Source organism: Mauremys mutica, chromosome 14 (genome assembly GCF_020497125.1).
Source record: "Mauremys mutica isolate MM-2020 ecotype Southern chromosome 14, ASM2049712v1, whole genome shotgun sequence".
NCBI lineage: Eukaryota > Metazoa > Chordata > Testudines > Geoemydidae > Mauremys > Mauremys mutica.
In genome coordinates, this window is record NC_059085.1 from 38,607,723 (window position 1) to 38,620,966 (window position 13,244).

Sequence of the window (13,244 nt, forward strand, 5' to 3'; positions counted from 1 at the left end):
GGTAATCATCAAGTGATCCATCCCCTGTCGCTCATTCCCAGCCTCTGGCAAACAGAGGCTAGGGACAACATTCCTTCCCATCCTGGCTACCCTCCATAAATTTATCTAGTTCTTTTTTGAACCCTGTTATGGTCTTGGCCTTCACAACCTCTTGTGGCAAGGAGTTCCACAGGCTGACTGTGTGTTGTGTGAAGAAATACTTCCTTTTATTTGTTTTAAACCTGCTGCCTATTAATTTTATTTGGTGAGCCCTAGTTCTTGTGTTATGAGAAGCAATAAACAATACTTCCTTATCTACTTTCTCTACACCAGTCATGATTTTATAGATCTCAATCATATCTCCCCTTAGCCGTCTCTTTTCCAAGCTGAAAAATCCCGGTTTTATTAATCTCTCCTCATACAGAAGCCATTCCATACCCCTAATCATTTTTGTTGCCCTTTTCTGAATCTTTTCCAATTCCAATATATCTCTTTTGAGATGGAGCGACCACATCTACACACAGTATTCAAGATGTGGGTGTACCGTGGATTCATATAGAGGCAACATGATATTTTCTGTCCTATTATCTATCCCTTTCTTAATTATTCCCAGCATTCTGTTAGCTTTTTTGACTGCTTCTGTACATTGAGTGGATATTTTCAGAGAACTATCCACAATGACTCCAAGATCTTTCTTGAGTGGTAACAGCTAACTTAGACCCCATCATTTTATATGTATAGTTGGGATTATGCTTTCCAATGTGCATTACTTTGCATTTATCAACATTAAATTTCATTTGCCATTTTGTTGACCAGTCACCCAGTTTTGAGAGATCCTTTTGTAGCTCTTCAGTCTGCTTGGGTCTTAACTATCTTTAAGAATTTTGTATTATCTGCAAATCTTGCCACCTCACTGTTTACCCCTTTTTCCAGATCATTTATGAATATGTTGAATAGGATGGATCCCAGAACAGACCCCTGGGGGACACCACTATTTATTTACCTCTCTTCATTCTGAAAACTGACCATTTATACCTACCCTTTGTTTTCTATCTTTTAACCACTTACCAGTCCATGAGAGTACCTTCCCTCTTATCCAGTGGCAGCTTACTTTGCATCAGAGCTTTTGGCGAGGGACCTTGTCAACGGGCTCTCTGAAAATCCACTGAATGGGGCAGGTATCCTGTGGAAAAAATAGAATGTGATTGCTTTATGATAGTCTTTCATTATGTACGCACAATAAGTGGGCAGAATTATGGTTGCATAAGTATCTTTAGTTGTGGCATTTCCTAACTATTCAGTGATTGACTTTAAAACCATAATTTTTTAAAACACTTTTTTATATCATTTCCATGTTTTTTTTTTAAATTAAGATATTGCACTACATGGCATCATATTGACACTCACATCGGGCATCAGCAGGGTTATAATCTTTAGATTCAGTGAGCAGACCTCTGCCTTTTGAATTATGACTGTTAGTAAGTTGTCATTTTCTGTGTGGACTAGTACTGAAGGGGACGTAGGCAGAGATGCAGTTTGCCAGAGGGTTTAACAATATTTACTGACAGCAGAGGAATGGTGAGATTCAGGAATCTTTGGTTCCATCCAAGTCTCTGGAGGGGAGAGTTTTCTCTAGTAGTCACAGACTCTTGTACCTTTTCCACCAGAAGCACAACACCTGCCCCATCCCCTCCAACCAGTCCTCTCCCAGTCCTGTCTGCTTTCCTACCACTGGGTCCTTGTGCCAGTCTCCTTGATCTTTGGGAGAGGATTGCACAGTAACTCCATGAAAGTTTCCTTGAGATCTTTCAGAAGGATTCAAGGGACATCCCTGTGTACATAAACTGCTCTACATGGCCCCCCTTGCCTAACTCTAGAGGGAAGTGAAAAGCAGAGAACACTACCTCTCTTTGTTGTACTGCTACCTCTTCTAGTATAAGTAAATTAATGAAAAGTTGATAGCTGTGTCTTCTTAAATTGGGGGCACCATCAGTACATCATTGTTGTGGGAAGTACAATTACACACTTACCTGAGGTTCTTCAGCTGTATTGGGTTCGCCCATGCTCGACTGCCAGGGCCGACTGGACTGCAGAGGAGTCTGAAACAGGTTCTGGCTTGCAGCATAGCTGGATGCCCTAGTCAGCTCTCCCCTGTCGTCCTCCACCTCCTCATCTTTGCTGTTCATGCCAAGGTCCTATGACTCAGCTTTCTTGGAGGTATCCATGGTGGTCTGCAGGGTTGTAGTTGGGTCTCTGCCAAGTATGGCATGCAGCTCTTTGTAAAAGCTGCAGGTCTAAGTTTTGGTACCGGATCAACTGTTGGCCTCCCTGGCCTTCTGACATGCTAACACAGTTCCTTCACTTCCATATGGCACTGCTGCTAGTCCCTGTTGTACCCTTCTGCATCCCCCTTGCATTCTGCTCAGAAATGTTCACAATTCTGTAGCTTGTTCGAAGCTGTGCTTGCACAGCTGCTTCTCCTCACAGGCTCAGGAGATCCAGTATCTCCTGTCTACTCCAAGCTGGACCAGATATGGATCATGTAGCTGGCATGGTCAGCTGGGAAGTTGCATACAACAGTGGAGAGCTGCTAGGTGTGCTCATCAAGATGGACAAGCAGGAAAAGGTATTTCAAAAATTGGCAAGGCTTAAAGGAGGGGTTGGGGGGCTTCTAGTTTCCATGACCACTGGTCTGTGGATTTCATAATTGTGACCAGGGTGATCAGTATCTGGCACCGAGACAGCTGCTTGGAGGACTGTTTGGGTCAATGTAACTAATGCAGTTTCTACATACTTGCTGCGTCAACTTCAGTACATCAACTGTGGCTCAGCTGTGTACCTGCACCTAAAAAGTCTCATAAAAACAAATTATGATTCAGCAATTGTTTTTGTTAGGAACATTTTTTGGAGACGTTAAATGCAGTGTTTTAGGTGTAGGCCTACCCTAAGAGCTATGGGGCAATTCGCTGAAATATGTCTTAAGGGTTCTGTTCTTTAGGTGTTAAGTGATGCTTTTGGGTGTTGAATAGCTGATATATAGCACCTGCTTAAAGAATCCTTAAAGGACTTAATGTTTTCATGGTCTCATACGTTGATCTTTAACTTGAAGCTGATAAATTACTTTATGTATGTAGTTTATGATCTTATGATTGTTTTGGTCTTGAGAACAATAGGTTTTATGTATGGCCTTTTTGTGACATATTGAGAACTGAAGATATTTGTATGTATATCAGTTTTATGTTTAGAAATACTTTTAATCAGGTTCTTGTAAGACTCCAAGTTAAAAAATGTTAAATCTTATGCATATTTTTGCAGTTGCTTGGAGCTGCAGCTTAAACTTCCTTTTTTAATTACTAGTGTATCCATTAGTGTTTCTTTAAGGAGAGGAAACTGAGTAAAAATATGAAATGCAATAGGGCTATATAATCTACCACAACCCAGCCTTTGATTTTATAGATGAAACAGCCACTCACATTTTCAACTCTCAGATAACTTTTTATGTAACACAACTCCAGACTTGGATATGTACATCTCCGTATGGCCAAGAGGATTTATCATGAGCATGGGTAGGCGTTGGTACCATTGTTGTTCATCTGGGTTTTCTGAGGGAGGTGTGGATGATGTGGGAGAGTTTCACTGTTGCCATTGGAAGTTGCTGAGGAAAAGCACCTAGTCATATTCTTTGTGGTAACACCACCATTTTTTTGGGCCCCCTTTGGCCATCATCAACAATTTCTGTGGCTACTTTGTCTGATGCATTGTATCCTCTTATTTCTAGACATTGAAAATTAGTCTCTTCCAGTCCTCTACCTATTTCCTCAGTTTATTCAAATTATCAGTCTATCTTTTAATAATCTATACTGTGCCAATGACCTTACTTTGTATCATCTATATATTTGGACACCATTCAACTAGTTCCACTTCCTAAGCCATGGTCTACACTACCAACTTATGTCAGTATAACTGTGTCACTCGGGTGTGGATCTAACCCCCGCGTAGATAGCACTATGTCTCATGTTGACATAGCTACTGCCTCTTGGGAAGTGGAGTACCTAAGCCAGCAGGAGAAGCTCTCCCATCAGCATAGATAGTGTCTTCACTAAGCGCTACAGTGGCTCAGCTGCAGCACTGTAAGTGTAGCCAGGTCCTAAGTCTCTGAATAGGATTAGACCCAGCACTGAGCTTTATGAAACCCAATTTGTTAGACAGTTTCATGGGGATTTCGTGTCATTTACTATGTGAATTTTCTGTAAATTCTAAATTCATCTTCCTTTTTTTTAACATTAAGACCTGTAGTGATGGGGGCCTTTTGTAAAACTGTCAGTGTACACTGGAGTTCCAGTTACTAGTGGGAATTTTAAGAAAAAGCTTGTAGACAAGGCTATAAAAATTAAGTAACTTGCTCAGGGCAACAGAAAGGAATCTGAAAGAGAGCAGGGATGCAAAGATAGTAGTGTTAGTTCCCACTGCCACACACAGAGCTTTAAAATGTCACTGCTCTCTTAAAAATAAATCATTTTACCTTTAATTTGCTAATGAGATAAAGTGTAAATCCTCATATAACAACGTGTTTTCTTTTTTTTAGTATATCTTTGGGGAGTTCAGCCCTGATGAGTTTAATCAATTCTTTGTGACTCCTCGATGCTCTGTTGAGGTAAGAACTATGTTTCAGTGTTTTACCTGAAGATGATGTGATGCATATTGTTTTACACAAATGTAGTAGGTTTATTAGTATATAATTAAAAATACAACAATCAATGTTGTTTTTATTGTTCACTTGTGAATTAACAAAATTCAGTTGTTCACTGTAGAGTTCCTTGGAATATAATTTCAATTTGCATTCATATTGACCTGCAGTTCTTTTCCTGTCCAGCTATATGGCAGCTATAGTCCCTGTTAAGCAGTGGTCTCTGGTTCTGTCCTTACTCAACTCTAGAGTCAGTGTCTGAAATGTGGAGAGAAGGATTCTGGCTTCTTCTTTCTCCCTTCCTCAATGCTGGAATATCTGCAATTGTAGTGATTGCATGTAGGAGTTGGAAAGGAAATATCTGCTCAATGGAACGAGCAGCTCTCCTTAATTAACGTTTCAGTGATGGACTTAGTAGCAACTTTTTCAGCAACATTCCTGTTTGTAGGTGAGATCCCAGATCTCTTGAGCCAAAGAGGAAGAGTAGAGCTCTTACTACAGTGCCTGATGTGGCTTTCTGCCTTCTGGTAGCTGTTATCCGGAATAGATCCCAGGCTTTATACTCTTTGGACTCGTACCGCAGGTAGCACTGGAGAGTGAAAGGGAGGTATCCTTTGGGTCCTGTAGGAAAGACCAAGAACCTCCAAGATCCCTATATGACCAAACCTGGCCTAAAGGTAAAGGTCACGAGGAACAAAACTGAGAAAGTGGTAAATACTTTAAATATTCACTTCTCTCTTCTGACCCTCTTCTTCTCTCCAACACAAAACAAACCCTCAACTGCATGTATATGGGAGGAAAATCTCCCTCCCCCCCGAATGAATATATTTATAAAGTAAGCTCTGTTGTCAATCATTAATGTGTTTTACTAAGGTTCTACTGTAGTAGTTTGATTTTCAAGTTCGTTGTGGCATACAGAAATTCGCTACCTCATTGCTTTTCAAGTTCATGGGTGTATAGCTAACAACCCCGGTAGCTTTTCATATTGGTTGCATGAAGGAATGTGAAGGATACTAGAAGAAGAGGATGAGGACAAATAGGTTGGAGGAAGACATGCAAAGGGTAGAGGAGGAAAGCAAAAAAAAAAAGGGGTGGTGATGCCAGCCTGAAGAGAACTTAACAGGTAGGTAGTGACGTCCTGCTTTTGTGAGTAAGTTAAAGCTATATACAAATGTTTCTGCTGCCAACAGACTGGAGAAAACAAATGCATTTGCTGGATTCACAAACACCAAATAGTTTGTCCTTTTACCACAAAAACAAGTTTTAGATTAAAATATAGTTTCCACAGCGTTGGAGGACACCAGCCTGGAGCGATGGATGACTGTCTCTTCTGTGAAGACTGGGCAGGAGTACAAAATGTTTGTTACTGCCAAGTTCTTTCTGGCCTAATCTTCTACTTCCTCCGCCTTAGAGCACACCAGCAGGAGCAATATTCCTGTATCCTAGGCAGTAGGTGGATAGAAAGAATAAAGGGAAACATATAGTGCCTTTTGCTACAAGCTAGTTATGAAGTTGACTAATACACATGATTGGTACACCAAACTCTGCTCCCAAAAAAAAAGAGAGGAAGTTATCAGGACTTCCTTGCTTCTCTCATCAAGCTTCTTGGTTGGAGGTGAGAGCGCCTCCAAAGGTATAAGAAAAAATATGCACTCTCCTCTGCTTTCATTTTGAGTCCTTGATAGCTCTTATGGCTTGCTAATATCTTAAATCAGGCCTTTTTATATTGTCCTGAAGTTGAACTGTGCAAAACATAACCCTGCCGTCGTGCTCCAAATTTGGCCCTTTAAAACTCTCCCTCAAAGCTGCTTTTTCATGCTTAAGTTTACTGAAAAAGTATGGGAGTATCTTCTAAGAACTCTAGCTAAAGAAGGAGCAGAAATGATCGTTAGGGCTCCTGCTGAAGTATCTGAAGCCTTAGTGCACTGGTATCCCCGTGGTTTGCAAGATTTAGCTGACAGACTTATGTTGGAACTGTGATTTCGTCAGTGTGCTCACCATCACTTGGAGTGATATGCAAAGCGCATTCTGGTAGGACAAAGGAAACTGACAGAGAGGCCCAGTGGGGCAGTCGTGAAGAAGCTTACATGTGGGGTAGAGTGCAAGTAGCCCCAGCTAGTGATGTGTCCTTTATCAGCTGCCTTCAACCCTCCATTGTGCCACTTTTCTCCTGCACATCACTGTATGCCTTCTCCACTCATCCCATGAAATTAAATAAGGTATCCCAATTTTGAGGAACCCCAATTTATTGAAAAGCGGATCATACGAGTCATGATATAATTTCCTGTTATGTGTAGTTTTACTCTGAGTGGTAGTGAATCATTTCAAACTACTGATGGTGAGGGAAATAATTAGTTAGGAATAATTTAGAATGGATTCCATAATTTAACCCCCCCCCACGTTTTATTTTCTCTCTTTTCAAATAGTGTTGCATTTTCATAAGCCACTTTTAAAATTAGTGATGAAGATAAAAGCATTAATCATAAACCTTACTGTAAATCACAACTGAACATAGACTTTTGCAAAGCAAATCTGTTTTGCCTTGACCATGGAAGGAATGTGGGCTGAGCATAGGTGAATTGCAAAAACGCAGCACTTCATTGAGAATTATGACTTTATAACCATAAATCATCTTGGATTCTTTTGATAATACAAAGATGAATTTTCAAACTTGGGTGCATACAGGCAAGTACCATATATACTTGATCATAAGCCGGTTCATTTATAAGCCAACCCCCCTCCCCAAGATGGATAAGTAAAAATGGAAAAATTTTATGACCTGTTCATAAGCCGACCTTATAATTCAGGAGTCAGCAAATTTTGGCTCCCAGGCCATCAGGATAAGCTGCTGGCGGGCCGAGATGGTTTGTTTACCTGAAGCGTCTGTGGGCACAGAGGTAAACCTAAGTAAACAAAGTGTCCTGGCGCTCCAGCTGCTTACCCTGATGGGCTGGGACAGCAACTGGTAGGGAAATGTTTTGGGAGGGAGAAGCTGGGGGTCAGCGGAGTAACACCTGTGCCCACCCCCCACATGACCCCACCCCTAGCCCAGGACTCCCACACTCTCCCCATTCCTTCCCACCTTATCTGGGGAGGGCCAGGGGAGGATGTTTCTGGCCTGGCCGGATCTGCTCTGGCAGGCTGACCGGCGTGGCCGCAGCATGTTTCAGTGGGCTGGGTCGGGCGGCGTGGCCGCAGCATGTTTCAGTGGGCTGGGTCGGGCGGCGTGGCCGCAGCATGTTCCAGCGGGCTGGGTCGGGCGGCGTGGCTGCAGCTTGCCAACCCTGGAGCTGCTCCTTCAACGGCTGGGGGGAGAGCAGTATGGCCAGAAGTGGAGAGACTCTGGCTCCGCCTCTTCCCTTCTGTCTCTGCTGACTGTGCTGCCTCTCCATGCTCCCTCTGTTGGGGCGGAGGGGCCGTGTCCCACCTCTCCCTCTCTATACCCGTTCATAAGCCGACACCCTTTTCTGGTGCTTTCCCCCCCCCCCCCCCATCAGCTTATGAACGAGTATAAATCCGTCATTACAAATCTAAGTGCAGATTCAGATACTTAAATCAACACTTGGGAGCTTAAAATTAGGCACTTCAAACTTACATGCCTAAAATATATTTAAGATTTAGACACAGAGGTTACTTTACTAAAACCTTCATTATAGCTTGAACAACATAAGCATTGCCTTGAAAGAGTAACTACATCAGATATTTTGACTTTAATATTTTTTATGTGAGTGAGACATTGTTTACTCTTTTATTTGACTATGGAATAGAATTTGAACATCTGTCATGCTTTGTCCATTTGTATTTGTTTTGTCACCGAGCCCTGTAGTTACTCAAAGATCTAGAAAGAGTGCGTATATTTTTTTTCTGTTTTGCTAAGCCACATTCTGTTTTCTACTTTACTCTTTATCTTCCCATTCTCCATCCATTCATTCTCACTTTCATCCAAGAAGGGATGATGTTTATATAGTTAAAAATGTCTAAAATATGAATAGATCATTAGGAATACAGAAGTCTCAATACTTTTTATTGTTACCGTACCTAAAATAATTTTACATGATAGTATAGAAGAATGTATTTTATGTTTTAATTGTTTAAAGAAAATAGGATCAGATTCAATGGAGAAATGTTTGTGACATTCTAAGGTTGGATCTATTAGCATTTAGGACAATGGTACCAGTTATCTGCATAGCAGCTTGTCCTGTGTTTTCAGTGGCAAACTTGAAGGCTTTGATTGCTTTTATTCAGAGGGGGGAGGATATGGGGAGAGGCTGGGAAGAATGAGACAGCCAGTCTACACAGCAAACACTGGTTCAAACAAAGGAAGACATATATCTGCTTGTTTGAATAGTTTAGATTTGATTTGCTTGTACAGTTGAGCACAGTTTGAACCTTCACAGGGAGGATTCAGGGAACATGTGTACAAATAATTAAATGAAAATGCACGCAGCAAAAAATAGATTCCCCAGTTCTACAAAAATAATTTTTTTTTAAATTATCCCAGCTAGCTCATCACCAAAGAAAGTTTTCTAGTAAAATAGACTTTTAAATTTTTTTTAACTTAAACAAGGATTTATTTTTCCTGCCACCCTTTAGAATATTACTGAGGCTTACCCATAGATTCCATGACATAGATTACTTTACTTAGTAATTATTTTATTTTATCAATTTCAGGGTCAGTTTCTGACAGTTGAGAGTTTTTACAACTCTTCAAAGGCAATACTACTTGTGGATAAAACAGAGGGCTTGGAGTCAAAAGGCCTGGGTTCTATTATGGCTCTGCCACAGGTTTCTGTCGTGAACGTTAGCAAGCTATTTAATCTTTGTCCTTCCATCCCTTTAATTCTTGGTATGTTTTTGCTATACTCAGAGAATCCTGAAGTGAACTGGAGGACAGTTCATGCTTCTAGAGCAGGGGCGGGCAAACTATGGCCCACGGGCCAGATTCGGCCTGCCAGCCATTTTAATCTGGTTCTTGAGCTCCTGCTGGGGAGCAGGGTCTGGGGCCCCACTCTGGCGCTCCAATCGGGAAGCAGGGTCGGGGGCTGTTTGATGCGGCTCCTAGAAGCAGCGGCATGGCCCCTCTCCAGCTCCTATATGTAGGGGCAGCCAGGGGGCTCTGCTCTACACGCTACCCCAGCCCCAAGCACTGCCCCTGCAGCTTCCATTGGCCAGGAACCGTGACCAATGGGAGCTGCGGGGGTGGTGCCTGTGGACAGGGCAGCATGCAGACTGCCTGACTGTGCCTCTGTGTAGGAGCTGGAGAAGGGTATGCTGCTGCTTCTGGGAGCTGCTTGAGGCAAGTGCCGCCCCGAGCCTGCACCCCTGAGCCTCCCCCCCACACCCTAACCCCCTGCCACAGCCCTTATCCTCCTCCTGCCCTCCAAACTTCTTGATCCCAGCCCGGAGCACCTTCCTGCACCCCAAATCTCTCATTCCCCACCCCACAGCCCGCACCCCGGCTGGAGTCTGCACCCCTTCCCGGACCTCAGCCCTGATTCTCCTCCTGTCCTCCGAAACCCTCGGTCCCAGCCCGGAACACCCTCTTGCACCCCAGAGCTCACACCCCCAGCCAGAGCCCTCACACCCCGACCCCAATTTTGTGAGCATTCATGGCCCGCCATACAATTTATATTTGCAGACGTGGCCCTTGGGCCAAAAAGTTTGCCCACCCCTGTTCTAGAGTTTGTAACTCAAGGAGCTGGTAGTCTTTATCTCTCATCTCTGATTCTGGTAAATTAGTCTCTGTAGAGTGTCAAACTACAATGTGTAGGGATGAGTGTGTGTGTGTGTGTGTATATGTATATGTATAGAAATATAAGTTCAAGACAGCATTTAGGACAATTGGATATAAAGAGTTATTTTGAAATGATCAAGGTATTTCTAATTAAATTAACATAAAATGTTATTTTTAAAGAGCTGTTTTGCCTATCATTTAGTCTTCTTTTCTTTTCTTTGCAGCTTCCTCCATACAATGAAACAGTTTCTTGTGGTGTTAAGTCCACAGGTGAGCGTCATGATGGTAAGAAATTATTCCTTTTATTTTCTTCCTTTTTTTCAGGATGTGGGGCTCTCCCCATAAGGTCCTGATATAGTAGATTGTCTTTAAATTAGTCCAGTTCACCCGGACTGTCCATGCTATACATATATAGCATGTATATGTGCATGTGTTTTGGCAGGCTGCTTTTTCAACACTTGCTAGCCCATTGAAATCTACAAGAATGTTTGAGAATCTTGTTTTAACATTTTTCTGTAGCTAACTAGTAATTATGCTTGCTACTTCACTGTGGTAGCTTGTGCTCTAACAATTCCATTAAAAAATTTCTTGTTGAAGCTTTTAGAATTCAGTTGAAAAAATTGCTTAGGGCTAGAGCTTAGTATGGAGTTCTTAATCAAGGAACAACTAAAATAAATAGCTTGGATAGCACTTAAGCATCTGGACTTTTACTGCCCCCTCCTTAAAAGTCTCAACACCAGTATTTTTTGGCAGTTGCAGCCTGAAGATGACTCTGAGAGCAGTATTCTGCTTAGTGTTCAGCATGACATTCTGTTTCTATGTGGCTCAGCTGTTTTTCTGGAAAATCCTTTTTTGGAGAGAGTGAGAGAGAAAGTATGACTCGCAATGTGAAAATGTGTTACCGAGCTCTGATTTAAAGCAGTAATGGTCACTGTTTCCCCTCACATGCACACCTTTTCCCCACATGTTGAAAAGGAAGAAAAACCTGTCTGGTTTCATAATGATATAATATTTCATATTTACATAGCACCTTCCAGCTGAGGATTTCAATTCTTTATAATAGTCTGCATAGTACTTTTACAAAGTAGATAAATATTGTCATTTTACAGCTGAGTTAACAAAGTTGTAGAGAAGTTGAGACTTGTCCAAAGGTATTTGGGAAGCTTGTGGCAAAACTGGGAATAGAACCCAGATCTCCTTTAGCTAAAAATATACTTGATGTTTGTTTTAAATTTGGCAGGTCATTAGTGCAGCATTTGGAATAGCCATTAAAATTTTCTAGAAGAACAAAACCCACAAGATAACATTAGGGAAAGCATAAACATAAAGATAAAACTCATTGGCCATAATTTTCAGATTTTGGTGACTAAACTTAGATTCCTAAACAAAGATTCAGGGTACCTAACTAATGTGGTGCTGAGCAACAACTCCATCTAAAGTCAGTGGAAATTGTGAGTGCTTAGCACCTTTGGAAATCTGGGAAATTTTTTTTCTGGTGCCTAAATATGGATTTAGGTGCCTGACTTTAAATGCCTAAGTTTGAAATAGGGATGATTACCAAATGGCTTTCTGTATGGTTTAGCACAAGCTATATAGAAAGTTGCTTTCTGCAAACGTTTTTCAGATCCTGCTCAGATCCTAAATACTCCCTCCCTCCCCTGAGATTGGTTAATGATGGCAAATCTAACTTTGCCTGAAAAATGTGTCTTACTTAACAAACCTGCACTGTAATGTGCCTGCATAGTATCATAGTTATGGCTGCATAAGAAGCAGTTGAAACTAAAATGGAAAATAATTCCTCAGGCAAAGTCTTGTTAGTAACATTGAGATGACCCATTGATCACATAACCGTAGTATAAAATGTTGCTGTTTTTATGGTGTAATGATATCTACAATGAATGGCTGGAGGAGCTGTTGATGCATATTATGAATAATTGCATTTGGCTAAAAAGCTGCATGATTCACAGTGCATACTAATTCTTAATACGCATTCACAGCTTTCATTATAATGCATTGACATGATACATTGTAACATCTTCAAAGGGTATCTTGTCAATGTGCAGTATTCTTCATACCTTCAGGTGCATCCATTTCAATCCATGCAACAATAGATCCTCGAAACACCACGGAATGGATTGAAACAAAGGTGGCTGGAAGCAAAGTGGAAGGTACAAAAATAACCATAAAAGAAAGTTGGTCTCTTTCATATTTTTCTTTAAAAAGACACTAAATACAATGTTAAAACAAATGAATTCTGTTGTAACTAGTGGCAGTGTGGAAATGAGTGTTATGACCCAACCTTCACAGTTCCTGTAAATAAGAGGTATTTCAGGGATTTGATTTAAAGAAGGAGTAAAAGTCTTAACTCCTTTTTGGTTGATTTTATCCACTTTACAGTTATTGTAAAGTAAGTATTTTTTCTTACTGCAGTTTGGCTATAGGTAATAGATTTAAATTTCTTTGCTAATAATCCCCTGGTTTGTGGGATTAATAGCATGTGCAATTTTGCTCCAGACTATAAAATAGCATACCAAGTCTTAGTCCAAAAGCAATTTTTTCTAATAAGAATTTAGGAAAAATCCTATGCTTGATTGGTTTTAAATTTTATTAAGTTTTAATTAGGGATTGGAAGATTTCAACAGGTATTAAGAAAAATACACAATTTATTCCTAAAACTTAAAAATACTGTGATTGGCATCAACTCTGTTATGCTCTGTTGGATAAAAACAAGTGTTAATGACACTGATACCCTCATTAACGTGGATCTGTTGAAATGCCGTGTGCACAAATAAATTGCACAAAATCGTCTTATCCTGTTAGCAAATGTATAGGTAAACTAGATGA

General features: G+C 41.0%; 1 protein-coding gene across 4 annotated transcripts in view; it reads left to right on the plus strand.

Annotated features, from left to right (window-relative positions):
* Positions 1–13,244, plus strand: part of USP10 (ubiquitin specific peptidase 10) — a 66,115-nt gene that overhangs the window by 15,513 nt on the left and 37,358 nt on the right. The window contains exons 2-4 of one of the 4 annotated variants that reach the window (XM_044987410.1): positions 4,565–4,633; positions 10,625–10,685; positions 12,482–12,568. In XM_044987410.1, coding sequence (XP_044843345.1) covers positions 4,565–4,633; positions 10,625–10,685; positions 12,482–12,568 — 217 coding nt within the window. The remainder of the gene's footprint in view (positions 1–4,564; positions 4,634–10,624; positions 10,686–12,481; positions 12,569–13,244) is intronic. The other 3 variants (XM_044987411.1, XM_044987412.1, XM_044987413.1) reach the window with 3 other exon arrangements.